This window comes from Thalassophryne amazonica, chromosome 10, assembly GCF_902500255.1.
Source record: "Thalassophryne amazonica chromosome 10, fThaAma1.1, whole genome shotgun sequence".
NCBI lineage: Eukaryota > Metazoa > Chordata > Actinopteri > Batrachoidiformes > Batrachoididae > Thalassophryne > Thalassophryne amazonica.
In genome coordinates, this window is record NC_047112.1 from 73,480,298 (window position 1) to 73,504,352 (window position 24,055).

The following is a 24,055-nucleotide window of genomic DNA, read 5'->3' on the forward strand; positions in this document are numbered from 1 at the left end:
TAGGGTCTGACAGCTCGGTCTTGACCTCCTCTTCGTGCACCCGGGACAGGGCATCAGATCATTGGTTCTTCGTCCTGGGGCAGTAGGTGATCCGAAAGTCAAAATGCCCGAAGAACAGTGACCAGCGGGCTTGCCTGGGGTTCAGACGCCTGGCCGTCCAAATGTACTCCAGGTTCCGATGGTCCGTGAAAACCGTAAATGGTACCGATGCTCCCTCCAACAGGTGTCTCCACTCCTCCAGAGCCTCTTTCACCGCTAGAAGTTCCCGATTGCCGACGTCATAGTTCCTTTCAGCCGGGGTCAACCTGCGGGAAAAGTAGGCACATGGATGGAGAACCTTGTCGGACTCCCCGCTCTGGGATAGCACGGCTCCTATCCCTGAGTCCGAGGCGTCCACTTCGACTATAAACTGGCGATAGGGATCGGGCTGCACCAGAACAGTCGAGAACCCGCAAGTCCCGCAAGACGTCATTAACCAATGCTTGGAACGTCGCGGGCGCATTGGTGAGACCGAATGGCATGACCAGGTACTCAAAGTGACCTAACGGGGTGTTAAATGCCGTCTTCGACTCGTCTCCCTCCCGGATCCGAACCAGGTGATAAGCATTCCTGAGATCCAGTTTAGTGAAAATTTGGGCTCCATGCAAGGGCGTGAACACTGAATCCAACAGAGGTAACGGGTATCAGTTGCGAACCGTGATCTCGTTCAGCCCTCTGTAATCAATGCATGGACGGAGTCCGCCGTCCTTCTTGCCCACAAAAAAGAAACCAGCACCCATCGGGGAGGTGGAGTTCCGGATCAACCCGGCAGCTAACGAGTCCCGGATGTAGGTCTCCATTGACTCGTGTTCCGGACATGAGAGGTTGTACAGCCTGCTGGACGGGTACTCGGTGCCTGGGATCAAATCAATGGCACAATTGTACGGATGGTGCGGGGGCAGCGTGAGTGCCAGATCCTTAGCTGTCATACCGGGTGGAACCAAGGATCCTAAACACTCCCGGTGGCAGGTTTCGCTCCACTGAACCACAACCCCAGACAGCCAATCAATCCGGGGATTGTGTTTTAACACCCATGGAAAACCCAAAATCACTCGGGAGGTAGAAGGTGTTACATAAAACACAATCTCCTCCCTGTGATTTCCAGATGCAACCAATGTCACTGGCTGTGTCTGGTGTGTGATTAGTGGAAGAAGGGTGCCATCTAGTGCCCGCACCGACAATGGTGACGGTAAGGCCACTAGTGGGAGCCCAACCTCCTTTGCCCATCTGCTATCCAACAGATTCCCTTCTGACCCCATGTCCACCAGTGCTGGGGCGTGAAGGGTTAAATCCCCGCTCAGGATCGTGACTGGGATGCGTGCAGATTTTCGGGGTCTCCCCGTGTGGGTATTGTGACCCACCCTTAGCCCAGTCTCTAAGGACGAGTGCTGCTGTATTGACCGTTTGGGGCATTTTTTCTGTGTGCTCGGTTGAGCTGCAGAGAAAACACTCCCCACGGACCAGCCTCTTTTGTCTCTGATCTGATCGCCTTTTGGCCCTGCTCGTCTCTCTAACAACGGCAGCAGGGGGAGCTGTCGTCACGTGGAGTGCCCTGGCTGTGGAGCGTGGGGAAGACGGCTCCCTTTCGGACCCGGGAGGAAGAAGGATGGCTTGTGCCTGACCACGCCCTTCGTCTCGCTCCCGTCGGTGTTCTGTTAATCGGTTGTCTAACCGTATAACCAGGTCGATAAGCCCATCTAAATCCCGCGGCTCGTCCTTCGCCACCAGGTGCTCCTTAAGGACCAGAGACAGTCCGTTTATGAAGGCGGCGCGGAGCGCAACAGCATTCCAGCTGGCTCACGCTGCCGCGATGCAGAAGTCGACTGCATACTTCGCTGCGCTCCGACACCCCTGTCTTATCGACAGCAGCACGCTTGAAGCAGTCTCGCCTCTATGAGGGTGGTCGAACACCTGTCGGAACTCCCTCACTAACCCAGCATATGTCGTTAGGAGCCGTGAATTCTGCTCCCAGAGCGCCGTAGCCCAGGCGCGTGCCTCTCCACAAAGCAAATTTATAACGTAAGCCACCCAGCTAGCGTCTGACGCGTACATGACGGGACGCTGTGAAAAGACGAGCGAGCATTGCATCAAGAAGTCCGCGCACATCTCGACACAGCCTCCGTACGGCTCCGGAGGGCTTATGTATGCTTCAGGGGAAGGTGGGGGGATTCGTTGAACGACCAGTGGAATGTCTGTTTCTGGCATTCGGTCAGCAGGAGGAGGTGCTGCAGCAGCGCCCTGAGCATGCGCTTCCACCTGGGCGGTGAGAGCCTCCATCCTCCGATTGAGAATAATGCTCTGCTCGGTAACTAAGTCCAACCGAGCAGTAAAAGCGGTTAAGATTTGCTGCAGCTCACCTAACACGTCTCCTGCTGGCGCCTGTGCACCTCGCTCTTCCATTGGCTGTTGCGATGGTTGACACCCCTCGGGATCCATGACGCTGGCCGAGAAATCCTGTTCTGAAAGTGTAGTGACACGGACCCACAACAGGGGGCGGTAATGAACGGACAATGGATTAAGCCAAAAAGTAACAATTTAATGTTGTGAATTGCACAACGGAATACAGACAATTGCAGTTGAGGAGTACAGTCAATCATACACAAGGTGACGTGTGGGCAGGCTCGAGGATAGAAGACGTCTGTCCAGAGAAGAGCCGGATGTGAATTGCACAACGGAATACAGACAATTGCAGCGGCCCACACAACACATTCTGTCACAAGTGCCGAAGAAGTTCCTCGGGTGCAGGAATGGAAGCAAGACAGAACATGTCATCTTTGTAATATAAATGTCCATCTTTTGCAGAAGCCTCCAGTAAACAAACGTACCCACAACACACTGATGTCATTATTCATGTGTGTAACATAAGCAAGCACATTGCCAGCAGCGATAAGGAAAAAGTCTCTCAGGTATTTTTTTGATCACAGGAAGAAATCTCAAGTGGATCAGACTCAATTAAATCGACTTCACATCTCCAGAACATCGTGTCAAACTCTACTCATAAGAGTTTCCAAAATGTCAAACCTGTCAGGCCAAATGTAGAAACATGTCAAAATCAAGAAGGTGTACTCAGAGTTCACATACCAACACCAGAGTAATAAACAGTGTGTGTGTGTGTGTGTGTGTGTGTGTGTGTGTGTGTGTGTGTGTGTGTGTGTGTGTGTGTGTGTGTGTGTGTGTGTGTGTGTGTGTGTGTGTGTGTGTGTCAGCCCAGTATCGCACTTTTTTTTTGGTGCTCCCATCATGAAATGAGTCTCATTTTCGTGATGGTATCACAAACCATAGATGAATGTACTTTTCATGATGCCATCACGAAATGGCGTGAGACTGTGTTGGTGTGTGCACAGTGCTTTGAGATGACGTGTTATTACTTGGTGCTGTATAAGATGAACTGAATTGGGTTTAAAAACTTGAGTTTGTCGGTCTCTATGATGTCATTCAGAGACACTGATCAAAGAAAATAGGGGAAACCGGGGCACGGTGAATCACGGAGCACAGTGAATCAGTAGCTATATCTGCAAAACTACATATATATTTGCAGCACTTATGCCATATTTTTATGCATAAAGACATACCCCTTATAAATTAGTGTTTTGTTTTTGGATATATTAAGGGTAAAACTAAGTGGCAAGTGAAGTCAGTTTTTTTTTTTCCTATCAAAAGTAAATTTTGTGGTTGTCAGTGTCTTTGTATTTATTTCTCACAACAGAGGAAAGGTGGCCCAAAAAATTGCTATTAGTCAGAAGACTACCCCATCCAACTGATGAGCATGTGTTATGTCTTCTCCAGACTATCAGCTATTTGATAACTCGTGTGTCACATGCACCCGGGGCACAGTGAATCAGTCTAGACAGTGATTTACTAAGCCCCAGTATCAAGTGGATGACAAATATTACTTGTTGAAGCTTATACATTTATTTTTCCATGAATTATTTCTATAATTTGTGTATATAAATAACTGTTTTTACGTTTGAACAGAAATGATGACAGTTGTTTTATAATAGTTTCTAAAGGACTTATATCAGGACTTAAAGGACTTATATATACTTATATGACACTCACACATTACTTGGTTTGCTGGATTATAGTTTCTATATGCATCAGCATATATATTTAATAATTTTGAAGAAATCTTTATAATGATGTGTTTTTTTCATTGTATTCGATGTTGATTCGCTGTGCCCCATGAATTAGTGTCCGGGGCACAGTGAATCAAACATTTTAAAATCAATTTTAAACACCTGTAAATTACACTTGGGGGGACAAAATAACACAGCCTTATAAACAGTAACACAATAGAATGACCTAAACCTATGCATAATGTGTTTACGCTGCCACAAAACAACATTTCTGATCCACTGTGTCCTACTGATGCTTCCCCTACACTGAATGAGATCCAGATCTGCTTCAAAATTGAATCAATTTCCACATCAACATCTCTCCAGAACATTTCAACAATATCCATCCAAGCAAATAACCTCCAACACTGATTGGCGGGCGAAAAGTGCACAGTGTGTCCAACTGATATTGTGGTGCAGCCATAAATAATGTCAACCTTTCAATCATTATGAGTACCATAAAGCTTGTATAAAGTGTATTTTTACACAAAGTAGTGCTGCTCTCACCTTGCAAATCTTAAATGTAACAATTGTCCATTAACTATCTCGCTTGCATATTTTTTTTTAATGTAGTGCAAATGTTGCCTGCTTGCTTCTGCAAGGAGGTTTTTCTTCCCCTGTCATACCAGCAATTATTTAGCAGAAGAAAAAAAAAGCCCCTAATGATCTATCAGCAGATGGTCATTATGCTGCTGCCTGCCAGCTAGAAAAAGACATCTGAGAAGAAAAAAAAAGGGAGCTAAGGAAGAACGGCTGAGAAACAAACCAAATCAAGTGCTGTATGAACTGGATGAAAACACTTCTCTCATCACTGCCTGTCGTTCACTCAGTACGGCATAATCAGCAGCCGTTTACGCCATAAGTGGCAGGACTAGGCTGACCCATGTCAAGGAGTGCTCGTGAAGTGGCTGACGTGTGCAGCCTTCTTTCCCCTGAAAGTAGACCTGCATTGAAATAAATGTGGTCAGATTTCAGAAAGAAATAGCTGATATGTATTTATACGCCCCTTGTGAATGCAGTAAAGTAAATCTATAAGCCCAAATTTGTAATTCAGCGGAGAAATCTTCGTTTAAAAATGACAAATTTGCAGTTAAAATTTAGCCCTCTGTGAAAACAGTTTGTACAGCCATATCATTTCCGTGACGTCAGGGACAAGACGACGCGCTCCCGCCTTCAGTCCGATCCCGCATTGAAATTGATTTTATCTGTTAGTAATGTTACTTATACACGTCCTGGTTTCAACATCCAAAAGTAAGCTGCAATGAATGTGAGATACAGATCTGTGTGCTCAGATCAGCAACAACATCGACAGCGGACGCCATTCTTCCTCTCCCGCTCTCTGCCTCTGCTGCGCTTATTAAGTCTGCGGGCTTGTTAACGAGCTCGTTAACCGCCGACGCGGGCCACTCACACCGCCCGTGTCTGCTTTGCAGCTGGTGTTGTGCCAGATTCAGCGCACAACACCGGCATCACCTCTCTGTCTACTGAATGGAGCTGCAGCACACTTGGCACAAGTCCTGAGATTACGCTCGCTGTTTTAATGCGGGGCCCCAGAGCTCCATGGACGCTGAGAGAGGTTTATATATTTTTAATGACTGGGATTCTTTGTGGGTCTCGCCTCCATATCCCGCGATGGTACCGGAGGCAAAAGACAGTAGATTTTCATTGCGACACCACTCAATCAAACGGGCGTATGAAAAAGTCCCCCAAAATAATTTGCAAGCACAAATAAAAGAAATGTGTACTCACCAAACGTGCCGCAAGACAATATGAAGTTTTAAAAAAGTAGATCCTTCCGTATAAGACAAGAAAAAGGTGCAGATGCAAACTGACGTAAATCCACAAATTAAAATTGGCGCAATGCATGCTGGGAGAGGGTCTTGTCCGTGACGTCTCGGCAGCGTCCATGATGAGAGGGACAATTTGCGGAGGGCTAAATGTTAGCTGTAAATTTGTCATTTTCAAATGAAGATTTCTCCGTTGAATGACAGATCTGGGCTTCCAGATTTACTTTACTACATTCAGAAGGATCTCATGTGTAAATGTAAGTCATTTTTTGTTCAAAAAATCTGACTGCATTTTTTTCAATGCAGGTCTCCTTGAAAGTGAAGAATACAGAAGGCAAGTGTGTCCTTCATGGACGAAAACAAATTATGACATTTTTCCAGTGACCTTGACTTTTAACTGATTTTTCTCATCGTCAGAACACTTAGTCGTCCTCTGACCTTCAGCGATTGTACCAAAATCACATGAAAATCCTTTGAGTTACTTTGTTCACATGGACTGACAGACAGGACCAAAAAAAAACACCTCCACATGCACTACCACAGCACTCTGGTGTTTGAAAAAAAACAGACACTGTTCCACTTCACATCAGGATTCAGTGTTACCTCTGCAGACTGATGTTCATGTGATTGTGTGACTGAAGATGACCTTTAACCCTTTCTCTCACACAAACCCAAAGTGCCTTTTCTTACCACCATCTTGTTGAGTGAGACCCAGCAGTCGGATGGAAAGTCTTGCAGCATGGGGACCAGGAACTGGAGACAGCCATCCCAGTGACACAGCAGCAGCATCATACCAATCAGGTTAATTATACGCATGACAGCACTGGCCAGGTCGTAGGTCATGTGGAAGATCTGTAAAGAAAGGCGATGGGTTGAGTGCGACACATCAGCCACACTATACTTTCCCAGAAAACAAAACTTTGTCATCACAATCATTTGAAACATGTCACCAAGAATCATATGACAGTTCCATGTAGAGCAGCTTTATATTAGGACCAATCAGATTACTCCCCTGATGATGTGTTTTCACCTGTGACCATCTCACTGTAAGAAATAAAATGTTGAATTTAATTGATAAAGTTAAGGTAACTTTTTCCACATAACTTTGTCAATTAAGTGCAACACAATATTGGGATTTAAGTAATAATGTTTCATTTGATTTAATTAATGTCAATGACAATGTTGTTTTGCACTTAATTAAAAATGTTATATGGAAAAAGTTACCTTAACTTTATCAATTAAATTCAACATTTTAGGCCTAAGAGTGTATGTTTCATTTCTAAGAGTGTACAGGACTGCTCCAAAAACTAATGAAGGGATTTATCAGAAAATTACTCTGGAATAACTACCATCATTATCCATGACGTGCTCCGAAAATCCATCATGATTGTTATAATATTAGTCCCCACAAAAAGCCCATACATGTCCACCAGATGGCAGTATTCAGCAGGTGGCAGACAGGAATATTATATACTAAGCAAATCAAAGTAGTTCATTGGATTGATTATGTGCTTCAAACTTAATCAACAGCAAATCAGTTCATCATCAGTAGATGAAATTTGGTGAGTTACAGGATGATAGCAGAGTATGTGTCAAGGCCTTAATAAATTAAGTCATTTTCAAAACATTTCAGTGAAAGTTTGGGTCTGACTTGGAATAGACACCATTGTAATTTGAATGGCTAGAAAAGAAAAAAAAAAAAAAGAGTAACATCCAGGAACTAAATGGGCACTAGTAGAGTGTACACCTCTGCCAAGATGCAATAGGCCCTGCAAACCCCATTAACCTCATCCCACATTCCAACCAAATAAATAACCAAATAAATGATGATGATGATGATGATTTTTAAAATTGAAGTTCATGAAGAATTAATATGAAAAACATTTCTAAACCCACTTCTGGATCCACATACTCAAATTTATTCCGTTGTTTCCTTGTCCATCTGCCACCCAGCCACCAAGATATATGAAAATCAATTAGCAAATTTTCCAGTGATCCCGGCAAAAAAAAAAAAAAAAAAAAAAAAAAAAAAAAGCAAGAACTAATTTCCATATAGTCCCTGAGGCTCAGTGGTCCCAGTGTTTATCACCAGATTCCATAGTGTGAAGTGGGTGAGAGTCTTTGCGTCACCCTGGATAGACTGGCATACCAGGGTGACTCATAGACTCTCACCCGCTCACTCACTGCCCTCTCACCTGCTGCGTGTGCCTGACTCTTAGTTTCTTCCCCGACGGTGGTACCTATTTCCCGACTGGGGTAGTGTTAAGAATAAATGAAAATATATGCTATTTTACTCATAATTAGCTTTGCATGCTAACAATGCTAAAAGTTACCAAACTGAATAAAAGGTTTTGTGTTCATTATTTTCAAAAAGTAACACATGTTTAGAAGTATGTACACCATGCAGGTTTAAATGAACTAGATATTGTATTGAATGAATGAAGTTGAATAGAGTGTATTCTTGTGCCATAATGTGTTTAAGGGTTTTATCATGATGTCAAATGAATGAAAATGTGTATGACTATGCTTTGATAGGTGTTCAACTGATTTATGATGGTTTTGAAATGATACAATATTATACAGTTTGATTAATGATTGAAATATGTGCTTATGATGAATTGTACTGAACATGTTGAACTGCTGACAGGTGTGCTGACTCTCAAACCAGTAAAGTGTTTTGGTTTAAGGTTTTCATAAATAACATATGCTTAAGTCGGGTGTAACATGTTGGTTTAAAACATGTCAGACATTGACCATTTTAATAAAGTCATGACTAATGCCTGACATGATGTTTCATGATATGTTCAAAGGTCATGAGGTCAAGATGTGTACTGCAAATAATATTGTTGTTGCCTCTATTTATAATCAGATGGTTTGCACATTTATGTTTAAACTACGCTGATCAATAATGAACAGTTGAATGACTGTATTGTTCAAAATTAATTGCTGCTTCTATATTCTGTAAAATGTGAGTGATTTGATATTTTGACTGTGAAAGAACTTTGTTTCCACAGGGAAGAACAATGACTGGATTATGTGTTATCGGGGAGGCAACCTTGAAAGTGTCTGTAGAGATATTAACGCCACTGAACTGAACACATGGACCTGTCCTCATACGGAGCTGAAAACAAGAAAACAGTGATTCTTTAATTAATTAGTTACACTTTACCGCAAAAGTCAGAAACTGGGGGTGTATGTACTGGCAATCTCTGCACCCAGGGCACTTATCAAATCAGTTCCCATCACAACGTTGGGCATTAAGAATTAACAACAGTGCCTGCTTTATGGACTTCATGGAGATACATATTTACATGAGACTGAGGACTTGTGGGACTGGGCGCCCCGCCCGGACAGATTGATGTGCAGGACTGGGAGCCCCGCCTGGACAGATTTCTGAACTGCAAGCTTAAAAAACTCTGTTTTTGAAAGAAGAGTGTTCTTTTTGCTGCACATGCTGTGGGTATCGGTTTTTGTGGCATTAATGTGTATGCATTCTGAACCCATTTTTGCGCAAAGATGAATGATTTTTGACGACTGATCTGCTCTGCTGTTTTAATAAACCTGGTAGGAATAACTTGAATTTAAATTATTGTTGTCTGTGTATTCTATTTGCACTGCCCACAGACTCACAAGGGGAAACCTGAGACTTTCTATGTTTTGAGTAAAGGTTATTTTTGTAGGAAGGTGTTTTTTCCCCAAACAGTGCAGATTAAGTGTGATTAAGTGTTCACTGCACTAATATACAATGAATGTTTATGAGTTCATTGGTAGGAATATTTCATGAGGTGAAAGCTAGAATGTTGTCGTCCATTCAGTCCAACATAACTGATGCCATGCACTGACTTCTTTGTGTACTTCTGTTTTTCTCAGTCCAGTGAAAATTTGTTCAATGGTACAAATCATATGGAACCAAAATTGCACGCTAAATGGAACACAATGGCAAATGGGACAAATGATCGATATCACATGGCATACAAACCACCAATCAAATGACAAGGATCTATTCGGGTGTTATATGAAGATTCTTACTGCGAGCTGTCGGACTGAAATCAAATCAATTTTATTTATATAGCGCCAAATCACAACAAACAGTTGCCCCAAGGCGCTTTATATTGTAAGGCAAAGCCATACAATAATTACGGAAAAACCCCAATGGTCAAAACGACCCCCTGTGAGCAAGCACTTGGCGACAGTGGGAAGGAAAAACTCCCTTTTAACAGGAAGAAACCTCCAGCAGAACCAGGCTCAGGGAGGGGCAGTCTTCTGCTGGGACTAGTTGGGGCTGAGGGAGAGAACCAGGAAAAAGACATGCTGTGGAGGGGAGCAGAGATCAATCACTAATGATTAAATGCAGAGTGGTGCATACAGAGCAAAAAGAGAAAGAAACACTCAGTGCATCATGGGAACCCCCCAGCAGTCTGTCTATAGCAGCATAACTAAGGGATGGTTCAGGGTCACCTGATCCAGCCCTAACTATAAGCTTTAGCAAAAAGGAAAGTTTTAAGCCTAATCTCAGATGTGACATCAGTTTTGTGAGATTGAATGAACGTATTGGGGCTGTACAAGTATACTGCATGCTGGTGGAGAAAACAGACTTTGCAACCCATCAGGCTGTTTCTTAGCAGGGCTCCTGTTCTTTAAGTCAAGGTGGTGCCGTGGTCTCAGCTTCATAAACACCACCCTCTGTCTGTCCTGGCCACTCCCCAGCCCTTTTCACCATGTGAGTGTGTCTGCGTGTGTGGTCAGGTTTGGATCCAGGTATTTGCACTGGGGTGTAGAGACCATGTAGAATCTTTGTTTAATTCAGCCAGCTGGATGCTTCATTGGAATATTTCCCACCGGAGGCAAGAAAATTGTCATACAGTGGAAGAAGATTAGAAATACATATTTCCCCAAAGGGAGGTGAAGCTAACTGCTGTTCTCTGTTTTGTCCTCACCATAATTAAGAAAGTTGATGTGTGCGTCTGCCAGCTTGCTTCATCTCTGTTGTGTGCATCACACACTATTTTATTCATTTCCGACAGATTGTGCAGGTTGACAAGCAAGAAGGGATTTTGCATCATCGTGGTGGAGATATTGATTGGCAGATACCGTACTGGTCCCTGTCTTGCACCCAGTGCAAATCCTGATTCAGATTACACAAGTCGTCTGGACTTGGCCAGAACACATCACACCTAATAACGGGGGAGGTGATGGTCTCGTGGTTAAGGCATTGGGCTTGAGACCAGAATATCTTTGGTTCAAATCCCAGCCTGGCTGGAAAATCACTAAGGGCCCTTGGGCAAGGTCTTTAATCCCTTATTGCTCCCGGTGTGTAGTGAGCACCTTGCATGGCAGCACCCTCACATCGGGGTGAATGTGAGGCCTTATTTGTAAAGCACTTTCAGCGCCTGATGCAGATGGATAAGTGCTATATAAATGCAGTCCATTTACCTTTTACCTAATTAAGATGTGTAAAAACTCATCCCATCAGACATTTTATCACTATAAACTATAGTACATACCATACTAGTACTACAGTGGTACATGCAAGGTAAAGGGTGGAACAGTGTGTGTATTCATACCAAAGCGTATGGATGTTTTGGTTGGAGTAGGCAGTTATATAGTTCTTGCAGGACACCTCTGAGTCGCTCTCACTCACTGACATTTGTGTGGAAACTAACCATCTGTATAACTTACAGAGGACCTGCCTGCTTCTTTTAAATGAGCGCTATGGAAAAACTCTGGGTTCCCACTGAGCTATGAACGGTGGATCAGAGGACAACTCTGTTCTCTGATTATAAACTGTGTGAGCGCTCACTCTTCTTTTGTTGCCACAGTCCACACAGCAGTCTCCCTGCTGTGCTGCATGTCACTCATAAATCCCGCTGTCTTGTTCTCTTAATACGTATGTGCATTATCTCTTGAGAAATTCACAGAAATCATCATCATCATCAGCATCGTTCCCCCGTGGCATCAGTGACAGCCTTGGGGTTCTCCTGCTGGAATCGTATATTCAGTAGTCACAGGAAGTTGGTCTTCACCATCATCATTTTCCTTCTATTCCACACTTTCCTTGGAGCCATATGAGGTCTGTCCAGAAAGTATCGTACCTTTTTATTTTTTTCAAAAACTATATGGATTTGATTCATATGTTTTTACGTCAGCCAAGCTTGAACCTTCATGCGCATGTGTGAGTTTTTCCACGCCTGTCGATTGCGTCATTCGCCTGTGAGCACGCCTTGTGGGAGGAGTGGTCCAGCCCCCTCATCGGATTTTCATTGTCAGGAAATGGCGGAATGATTTGGGCTTTTTTTCCATCAGAATTTTTTCAGAAACTGTTAGAGACAAGCAGCTGGAAAACATTCAAAAAATGTATCTGGCTTTCGGCGAAAATTTTACAGGCTTCACAGAGAATAAGGTGTGTTACTACAGCTTTAAGGACGCCCCACAATGGCGCACGGCGCGCTGCGCTCCGAGCTGCCATCGAGAGGCAGAAAACACCACATCATTTCTAAACGGATTGCTGTGTGGAGCTGGGACCGTCGTGAGCAATTTCTCTGGTTATCACAAGAGCTGGACATAGAAACACACAAAATGTAAACAAAACTTCAACTGTATCTGTATTTTATCTCAAGTATAAATGAGCTTTAATTCAGAGAATAATGACAACATGAGAATATATTATTTTTCTGAATTCACACTCTGATGATGAACCTCAAGCACAATAAACTTCCTGTTGTGTGGGATTGCATAACCGCTACATCAACATAAACACAAGGCACCACTTTAAAATGCGAATGACGCAACCGACAGGCATGGAAAAACTCACGCATGCGTACGAAGGTTCAAGCTTGACTGACGTAAAAACATATGAATCAAATCCATATAGTTTTTGAAAAAAATAAAAAGGTACGATACTTTTTGGACAGACCTCGTAACATCAAATAGCACCTGTTTCTGAAGGTTGACACTATCCAGTCTGCACACATGTGCAAGGTATTTCATATGATATATCACACAAACATCACGGATGGAAGGAATGTTTGTTAGGGCACGTAATTTCTCATTTGATATTCTGAAGCTCCAGTCAACTTCCATTCCTTCACGTTCTGCCTGATCCGGCATTGTTTCATTTGTATCCACCCCGAGCCATTTTTCTTAAGAAGTTATGCCAGATGACTTCAGCCGTGTTCAGCTCATTCTCTGTTAATTCCCATGCTTGTACGCTGCATAAAAGCCTTGATCATATACAGGTGGTTAGGAATTTCACTCTAGTTGCAAGTTGTATCCTTCTGTCCGTCAGTACATGTTTTAGTTCATTCCATTGCTGGTATGCTGCACCGATTCTAGTATGTAAAGATTGCATGTTACATTCAGAGTTGGTAATGGTGTACCCCAAGTACTTAAAACTCCTGACGTTCTTTAGTTTGTTTGAGGCAATGCTAACCAGATTCAGTACCTCCATCAGATGTTCATCCACATTGAAGACCATTGTTTCAGTCTTTGTATATGAGATCTGCATCCCAAAGCATATGAAGGTGTTATCATAGATGGTGAGCATGTTCTGTAATTCTTCTTGTGAATCTGCAAATATGACCTGATCGTCAGCATACAGTAGCTCTGTGACTTGTAGATGTCCATATGTCCAAATTTTGGAAATGTTGAAAAGTGAGCCTGACAGACAACTGGGATTGTGTGTAATGTTCTGCTGATGCTGTTCCAGACCATCGTGGTGATGAAAGAGCTGAGCCAGAAGCTGAGACTTTCAGTTTGCGAGTCAATTTATGCTCCTGTCCTCAAGGGTTATGAACTTTGGGTAATGACCAAAAAAGAAGTTTGTGGACACAAGCGGTGGAAATGAGATTCCTCCATCAGATACCTGACCTTACACTTGGGGACAGAGTGAGAAGCTTGAATATCTGGGAGGGACTCAGAGTTGAGCTGCTGCTTCTTCACATTGAAAGGAGCCAGCTGAGACTGGTCACCACCCTGGGGTGGTCTTTCACATATGACCAACTAGGAGGATGCCCAGAGGAAAACCTAGGAATTATATTTCCCAGAAGAAGGTGAATTTATTGAATCAGAAACATTTCTTATATCTCGCAGTTAAGCACTTTCTGGTAAACACTTTTACCAGTTTGACTATTGAAAAAAACTGAATGAATAGAATCACTTTGATGGCACTTGGAGGTCAAAGCAAAGGAAAGTGTTTGCAATTTTTTATATCTCAAAACCAAGTACGTTCCTCAGTTGAGGAAAGAGAGTCATCCAACGTGTGAAGTTAGCCAGACAGTGTGCATAGCTGTGTGTTTGACAGCATGGAAGAGCAGCTTCTGTTGTGAGTTTACAGTCTGGAAGCTGTGAGGTCGAGACAGTGACTCATAACATCACCTCTGAGGCCCTACAAGTCAACTCACAGCTCACTGAATCTCAAACGCTTCACTTATAGAGAGAGAAGCCCATTCTGCAAATTCCAATATATAAGACAGTTAAACAGGTTCACATCTCTGTCCACTGGACGCCGCACACATACAGTACACGCCACGACATACAACACTGCACTCAGTAAGATGCAGGACTCTGTATGGAAAGAGAAAACACATTAATCGATCTGCATTAACGGATGAGTTGCACATGAGTGCATGCACAAATTCATGCACAGTTAAAATGTTTTAAGCAGGTGAAACATCAATATGTCTGACGTGACTCTTGATAAATTCCCAGATGGGATGATGGACACAGTGAAAATCGACATCCAGGGTCATTCCTGTGCATGGGGTCGTTCAATGTGAGAATGTTATTGCATGCCAACAAACACTTGGTCCTCGATAAATTCTTAGCCTATGTCGATGGCTGGGAAATGGGGAGGGTCCAGTGGTCCTAACCGCTTTATATTATTTGATGGTTTATATGACAACACCAAAAAGATTTTAAAGTTAACAAATAAATGTAATCATTTTAAATAGCTAACAAACCAGATCCAGCTTTGTTCAATTTACAAAAATAAAACATGTGATTCTGTTGAAATACACCATTAATCATCTTGAATTGTATTGTCTATAAATCTGTTGAATTGAAAATCAACAAATAATGGAAATTCACCATAATTAAATGTTTTTTGTCACACTTTTGTAACATTACTTAATCTACATTAGTGCAACATATAGCCTACCATATACAACCCCAATTCCAATGAAGGTGGGACGTTGTGTAAAATGTAAATAAAAACAGAATACAATCATTTGCAAATTCGCTTCAACCTACATTCAATTGAATACACCACAAAGACAAGATATTTAATGTTCAAACTGATAAACTTTGTTGTTTTTGTGTAAATATTTGCTCATTTAAAAATGGATGCCTGCAACACGTTTCAAAAAAGCTGGGACAGTGGTATGTTTACCACTGTGTTACATCACCTTTCCTTCTAACAACACTCAATAAACATTTGGGAACTGAGGACACTAACTGGGAGTGTCATGATTGGTTATAAAAGGAGCATCCCCAAAAGCCTCAGTCGTTCACAAGCAAAGACGGGGCAAGGATCACCACTTTGTGAACAACTGCATGAAAAAGTAGTCGAACAGTTTAAGAACTGCAAGGAATTTAGGAATTCCATCATCTACAGTCCATAATATAATCAGAAGATTCAGAGAATCTGGAGAACTTTCTACATGTAAGCGGCAAGGCCGAAAACCAACACTGAATGCCTGTGACCTTCGATCCCTCAGTGGAACTGCATTAAAAACAGACACTGTGTAAAGGATCTTACCGCATGGGCTCAAACATTTCACAAACCATTGTCATGTAACACAGTTTGTCACTACATCTACAAGTGCAAGTTAAAACTCTACCATATAAAGTGAAAGCCATACATCAACAACATCCAGAAACACCATCGGCTTCTCTGGGCCCGAGCTCATTTGAAATAGACAGGCACAAAATGGAAAAGTGTGCTGTGGTCTGATGAGTCCACATTTCAAACTGTTTTTAGAAATCATGGATGTCGTGTCCTCTGGACAAAAGAGGAAAAAGACCATCCAGATTGTTACCAGTGCAAAGTTCAAAACCCAGCATCTGTGATGGTATGGGGGTGTGTTAGTGTCCATGACATGTGCAACTTACACATCTGTGATGGCACCATCAATGCTGAAAGGTACATCCAGGTTTTGGAGCAACACATGCTGCCATCCAAGCAACGTCTTTTTCAGGGACATCCCTGCTTATTTCAGCAAGACAATGTCAAGCCACATTCTGCACGTGTTACAACAGTGTGGCTTCATAATAAAAGAGTGCAGGTACTAGACTGGCCTGCCTGCAGTCCAGACCTGTCGCCGATTGAAAATATGTGGTACATTATGAAGTGCAAAATAGGAGAACGGAGACCCCGGACTGTTGAACAACTAAAGTCGTACATCAAGCAAGAATGGGAAAGAATTCCACCTACAAAGCTTCAACAATTAGTGTCCTCAGTTCCCAAATGCTTACTGAGTGTTGTTAGAAGGAAAGGTGATGTAACACAGTGGTAAACATACCACTGCCCCAGCTTTTTTGAAACGTGTTGCAGGCATCCATTTTTAAATGAGCAAATATTTGCACAAAAACAATAAAGTTTATCAGTTTAAACTTTAAATATCTTGTCTTTGTGGTGTATTCAGTTGAATATAGGTTGAAGAGGATTTGCAAGTCATTGTATTCTGTTTTATTTACATTTTACACAATGTCCCAACTTCATTGGAATTGGGGTTGTATGTAAAAACAACTTCAACATGCTCTCCTTTATACTAGGACAAGGACTAGTGGACCCTAGGACTAATGAATAATAAACAAAAACCTTTTTTTTTGTCAGAAAGCATAAAGAATCTCTAGTTGGCCCTCTAACACATTTGATTAACCTATCCATTTCTAGGGCGAATGTTCCACAAAAATTAAAACAAGGTCTCATTAGTCCAATTTTTAAAGCTGGAGACCCAAACAAAATATGTAACTATAGACCAATTTCAGTCCTTCCAATTCTGTCAAAGGTGCTTGAAAAACAGTGGCGAACCAACTTATTGATTATCTGGAAAGTAGTAATATTTTACATCCAAAACAATTTGGATTTAGGCCTAGATGCTCAACAGAAATTGCTACATGCTACCTAACAGACATGATTAAAAAAAATCTGAATCAGGGAAATGTGGTTGGAGCAGTGTTTTTAGACCTCCGTAAGGCCTTCGACACTGTAAACCACCATGTTCTCCTGCACAAATTAAAGCAGTTAAATTTTTCTCACCAGTCTCTCAGCTGGTTTACATCTTATTTGGAGTCAAGAACACAGCGAGTAAAAATCAATGGCTCTATATCGCCATCTCAGGAGTATAAAATGGGGATACCACAAGGTTCCATCTTGGGCCCTATTTTATTTTGTCTCTATATTAATGACCTTCCGACCATTTGCACTGAGGCTGAATGCCAGCTGTATGCTGATGACACAGTAATCTATGTCTCAGCAAAAACTCCAGAGAAGGCTGCAGAGCTTCTTAATAGACAAATGACCCGGGTCTCTCAGTGGCTGGAGGATAATTTCTTGTTTCTAAATTGTTCTAAAACAGTGTCTATGTGTTTTTCAATAAGGCAAAAGCCCAAAGAAAATTTTAGGATACAAATAAATCAAAAGGAAATTCAAAGAGTAGATGAATTTAAATATTTGGGGGTCGTCTTGGACTCCCATCTTAAATTTGAGAGTCACATAAAGAAAATGACTAAGACAATTAGGACTAACTTGAATTGTTTTCGTCTCATAAGATCTTGCTTGTCAATTAGTGCAGCCACATTATTTTTTCATGCAATGATCTTGTCTCATTTTTTATATTGCATCACTGTTTGGGGCCAGGCGAACCAATCCTCTCTAAAAGGTTTGAATTCTCTTTACAAACAAGCCTTAAAAGTGCTTGACCAAAAGCCAATTAGGTGGCACTATTGTAAAATCACAGAAAAGTATAAACTCTTAAGCTTTGAAAATCTTTTGAAGTGTTCGTTTTTGAATTTAGTTTTCAATGTATTAATGGTCTTGTTCCTGATATTGTAAAAAGAATGATTCAAAAATGTCAAACTCGCGGTATCATTACAAGAGGAGCTGTGAGTGGAGACTGTAGAACAGTCCGATGTAAAACAACTTTTGGACAGAATGCGTTTGCAGTTAAAGGTCCACAGATCTGGAACACCATACCTGCCGAACTGAAATTTCTTACAGACCTGAATGATTTTAAGCATAAAATAAAACAATGGCTTAACTTAAATCAAATCTGTAGACATTAGCCATATTTTATAGTGTTTTATTGTATTATGATATTGCTACTATCATGTGTTGTTTATGATTGTGTAAGTGTCCTTTTTATGTTCTAGGGACCAGGTCTGTGAATTAGCTATTAGCTATATGACCTATGAACATGGCATCGGTTATTGTAGCAATGTTTTTTGTTCTGTCCCTATCAAATAAACAGAATGATGATGATGGGAAGTTCCCCTGGGAAATCCCAGACGATCAGGATCTGAGGACCTGCTGGAGTCTTCATTCCCTTTCACATTCATTGGGTTCAAAGCCATCATCTCCTCTGTGAGATCCACAGTTGAGGACTTGTTTCACCAGAACCCTGTTAGCCATTTCATGTTCAGGTTTCCTGTTGTGCCTTCATGGTTACTGTAGAGGCCACTGGACACACAAGAGCCCCAATGTATTTCACTCCAACCGGCAATCCCCTACTTGATCCGTTACCTAAGGTGTCACGACATGGACAAGGGGTTGGATTTTGACACCGTGATTGTTAGTATGGCCAGATCAGATGGTCACCCCTCTGAGTCTGGTCTGCTTGAGGTTTCTTCCTATAATCAAAAAAAAAAAAAAAAAAACACACCAGAGGGAGTTTTGTCTCACCACTCTCTGCTCTATGCGCTATATGCTTGCTCATGGGGGTGTGTAAGGTTAGGCTCTGGCTTTGTGAAGCACCTTGGGAAAACTTATATTGTGATTTTTCCACGATATAAGTACACTGAATTGATTTGTGATGTGCCCGAATACCTGATGCTATGTGAGAAGTTTTAAAAATAAGCTTAATAGTAACATGATTTTTTTTTTTATTTAAAAAAAAAAAAAAAAAAAAAAAAAAAAACTTCTGTGGAGAAGCTGTGGTTTTGCCCCATCTGCAGATATGTGGCAGGGGATGTGCAGCTGTGACACAGTGCCAGTTGTTCATGCATAATGAAAAAATATTTAAATATCTATGTTCTGTTTAGGTCCACAGGATTAGGGGAATTTTCAGCCACGCCAAGACATCGCTGACAGTCAGACACAAACAGATCCAAACCAGCAAAGGAGCCTATAACAGCCGGCTGAAGTTAGACTGAAGGGCAAGAGACAGAGAGCAGAAGGCCAGAGTGACAACTTATTTATGTCAGGGTATGTGGTTTGACTCATACTGGACAGTTTTTTCATGCTGTTACAGAAGCTACAGGCATGTTGATGTGGCATCTCCTATCACGTTAATTAAGGTTACAACTAACAATTACTCGATTAATAGAGGAAATAATTGATTCATTAATCGATTAGTTGTATGGGCTACGAACTGCCTCCTTTTCCTGAGTCATCTGACAGAACCGCTTTGTGGCTGACTCAAAGTCTCTCTCCATGGCCTCTCCAAACGTCTCCCACACCCAAATTTTCTTCTGCTATTTCTCTGCTGATCCCAGAGACCTCTGTGCCACCCAGACACAAATGGCCTCCTTCTTCAACCTGATGGCTTCCCTCACCATACACTGCATCCGGAAAGTATTAGTGCTTCACTTTTTCCACATTTTGTTACGTTACAGACATATTCCTAAATTGATGAAATTCAATTTTCTCACAATTGTACACACAATACCCCATAATGACAATGTGAAAAATGTTTTGTTTTGTTTTTTAGATTTTTGCCAACTGATTACAAAATAAAAAATAACATAATGATAAAATACCCTCGGCCATATGAGCATAAAACTAGGAAACAGAATGCGACCTTTTGCCCTCTTAAAAAAGGTCAAGGTTAAACATATCTGAACGTGTCAAAGGTCTGTGTTCCAAGAATGTTCCTTGTGAATTTGAAGACCCTGGCAATAATAGGACTAGACTTATGCTGATGGACATGAAGCCTTTGCCATTAAGCTCAAAAATTGAGCTCAGGTGCCTCTTGTTTCCACTGATCATCCTTGAGATGTTTCTACAGCTTAATTGGAGTCTACCTGGGGCAAATTCAGTTGATTGGAAATGATTTGGAAAGGCATACACCTGTCTACATATAAGTGCATATGGAAAAAGGTGGACAAATGTGCAAAACATGCTTGACAATGGGTCGCGGGGGCAACAGCTCCAGCAGAGGACCCCAAACTTCCCCTTCCTGGGACACATTAAGCACCTCTGACTGGGGGATAGTAAGGCATTCCCAGGCCAGCGTGGAGATATAACCTCTCCACCTGGCAGCACAGTGGATTAGTGTTTAGCACTGTTGCCTCACAGCAAGAAGGTCATCGATTCGAGTCCCACCTTTGGCCTTTCTGTCTGGATTTTGCATGTTCTCCCCGTGTTTGTGTGGGTTTCCTTCAGGTGCTCCAGCTTCCTCCCACATTTAAAAGACATGCAGGTTGGGTGAACTAGAAACTTTATAAGTGTCCAGGTCTCCCTTGCAAAAGAGGTCTCAATTTCAATGGGACTAACCTGGTTAAATAAAGGTTAAATTTAATTAAACTAGTCCTGGGTGCCTGGAACACCTCCCTAGGGAGGCACCCAGGGGGCATCCTTACCAGATATCTGAAACCTCAGCTGGCTCCTTTCAAACCAAAGGAGCAGCGGCTCTACTCCGAGCTCCCCACGGATGACCGAGCTTCTCACCTTATCTCAAAGGGAGACAACAGCCACCCTCCTGAGGAAACACATTTTGGCCGCTTGTACCCGCGATCTGCTTCTTTCTGTCATGACCCAATCCGCATGACCATAGGTGAGAGTAGGAACAAAGATGGACCAGTAGATCCAGAGCTTCGCCTTTTGGTTCACAACAGTACAGTAGAGCGAATGCAACACCCATTATTTAGCATTGATTATTTCATCTGGGAGAGGGGGTAATTGGGGGGGCATTTTTCAGCATTGAAAGTAGGCCACATAGAAAAAGCTCACGAACCTCTGTGCTAAATCTTCACCAGCTTCATTTACTTTCTTTTGACATGTCTAATGGCCAGAGGTCAGCTAACGTAGAGGAGAAGAACAGTGTGAGGCCCTGCCCTGTGATTAGGAAACGTCCTCATTGTGATTAATGAGGCTCCAGCACTAATGTTCCCCCTGACACGACAGCAGCACCTGACCATGTGTTACTGTCAGGCCACAATCTGGGCCATGGCACATTTCTACATCCAAATCTCAAAGACTGAAAAAGTCAGTAAGTAAAGTTTATTTGTATAGCACCTTTCAAGATGAAATCAGAAAGTGCTTTACAGTGAAAAAATAAAATAGAAACAGCTGTACCATAAAACTAGTTAAAAGCCTGTACAAGTGGGTATTGAGCTTCTCTTTAAAAGTTCCAACAGACTGTATGTCTATTGCATGCAGGTGATATGTTGGATGATGGCTAGTAATACCTAAAACATTGTCTCCATATAGGTCACTGTGTAATACTATATTCTCTTATTGCATTTGCAAGTCTTTGGTTCTGTACTTTAAATAAAGTCAGTTCAGGAGTTATCTTGCTTAGACTCGACTTTGTTTATTTATTATCAGAATTAGTCGACAACTAGTCAACTAGATGATCATGAATGGTACCCGACTAGTGAACTAATGATTTTCATTAGTCGTCCCAGGTTTGTCAGATCTAGAAGCAGGCTGGTAATCTGCTTGAAATAATGGTTGCAAGCCTGCCGTGGTGTTTCTATCGGTCAACCACAACTGAAGACTTTTCCAGATTTGTTGGTCCCAGAACCTACTACAAATTTACCAAGATTTCCCTTCCCATTAATTTGTATGCTTTAACACACACACACACACACATACATATATATATACATATATATATATATATATATACATATATATATATATATAATGTGTGTGTGTGTGTGTGTGTGTGTGTGTGTGTGTGTGTGTGTGTGTGTGTGTGTGTGTGTGTGTGTGTGTGTGTTTATTTATTTGTTTCACATCAATATAAGTTACTTTTAAGCATGAAAAAAATCTGTGAAACACCTGAATTTACATGAGTCAGGAACTTTGAAACTGTTTTTCTGAAAATTTTAAATTTGTGGGACAGGAGACTCTGGTTCTCAGCCACTCAGTGCAAACTAACAATCGCTGCTGTGCTGACGTGAAGATGGAGTGGAAGCGAAAGAAAATCTGAAGGAATATTTGGCACACCTCCAGTCTGTTCAAGTTAGTAAAGGTGTGCTGACCTTGATTTCTCACATGACACTCTGATCTTTGGTGCATCTGTGGTGCCTCTGACTGCAGAACCTGAGAAGCAGAGTGAGAAATCGATGTGCCTACACTTGTGATTCTCCTGGATCAAGACTAAGCTCCATATTTTTAATGACTTACTGAATGCAACCATTAGAAGTATATCTAGATGCGGGAAGTGTGTAAGCACATTCACTTGTCTCAGCAGTGCCGTTCATGTCTCTGGGTCCTCAGCTTTTGAGTTTGACAGATGCCTGGGAATATCTTATGGATAAGGTTGTTGAACAGATGTGTTTGTCAATGGTTATACATTTGCAGGAGAACTAAAGTACAACTTTTTGGGTCCTGGTGTTTCCTGTCTTAAGGTGCCTTGAGACGTGCATGAATTTGATTGCCAGACTGGCACGAAATCTTGTGTACCAGCGAGTAAACTCGCCATAAACTGTTGTAAACTGTACGTGAACTGTGCGCAAATGCTTGCCAGGGCACAAAGAAAATTTTTAAATGTTCAAAACACGCATTGATTTTGTGAACTAATCGTGAATGTTGCACAACCTATTCGAAAACACTGTGTCAATGCATTTCATTGCACGCAGCACATCTAAATGATTATGACGAGATGTTACATCAATAATAAACATAATTTTACAGATACATCATTTAACTCATAAGAAGGAATGAAAATGCAATCTATTACTATATATATATATATATATATATATATATATATATATATATATATAATTACCTTTGAGACAAGATTCCAGGTGCGTTCTCCACCACGCGACGACCACGAGACAACCTGCAGCTGTAGATAATTTCTCTGATTCTGGGAGCGATGAGACAATCATCAGCCAAATTTTGAGAACAAATGTGTCATTGGCTACAAAATTATTATTTTATATAGCATGGTGTCAAGCGGGACACACGAGACGCATTGGCATGATGAATTGCACGGCAGTATTGGGATGAAGTTTGTGCAAGTGTCAAGGTGACATTACTGTATGGTTGTGAGAGTTGGCAATGATCGGATACCTTTGGTACTCACTCTTTTTTGGGGAATCCTTGGGTACCACTAGAATGACCTTATCCAAAGAGCGATAACTTCAAGAGACTCAGATGAAGAGTATAAATTGCATTGTGGGGGAATGTCAGCTTTGACATGTTGGCCATCATCCAGCACATAGGTGCCTCAGTGCTGAGGACCCCAGTGGTTGGAGAAGCCCACGTTTCACCATCTCCTAGCTGAGGCAGATAGACACTTGAGAGGTGGGGATGGACCTGTTGTCTGGCTGGGCATTTGTCATCCAGGATGATTCTGTGGTGTGGATGTGGGGAAGCGCATCACCAGCTCATCCTCTAAGACTTTACGTGGCTCCGATTTGTTGTACAATATTTTCACGAAAATCATTACCATATTCACACATTATTATTTGTGTCTGCTTTTTTGGTTTCTTTTGTCTTTTTTTTTTTTAGATTTAATAATTTTCCTCCCAGCTGGTGTGCAGCTGAGCTGACCGGCTGTGAAATCACGTCAGCACAAAGATAATCTTTTGGAAAACCCCAGTCACAGCAGGCCAAGTTAAGCTGAGTCGAGCTGAGCTGTGCAGGTGGGAAAAAAAAACAAACATGTTTGAATTGAGCTGAGCGGAGCAGAGCCCAAATTAACTAAGCTGATCATGGTG

The 24,055-nt window shown here is 41.9% G+C and overlaps 1 protein-coding gene across 1 annotated transcript in view; it reads right to left on the minus strand.

The window, feature by feature from the left end:
- The window catches only part of hcn2b (hyperpolarization activated cyclic nucleotide-gated potassium channel 2b), a 162,018-nt gene that overhangs the window by 111,971 nt on the left and 25,992 nt on the right, over nt 1–24,055 (minus strand). The window contains exon 3 of the mRNA XM_034180268.1: nt 6,632–6,793. Within this exon, the coding sequence (XP_034036159.1) occupies nt 6,632–6,793 (162 nt within the window). The remainder of the gene's footprint in view (nt 1–6,631; nt 6,794–24,055) is intronic.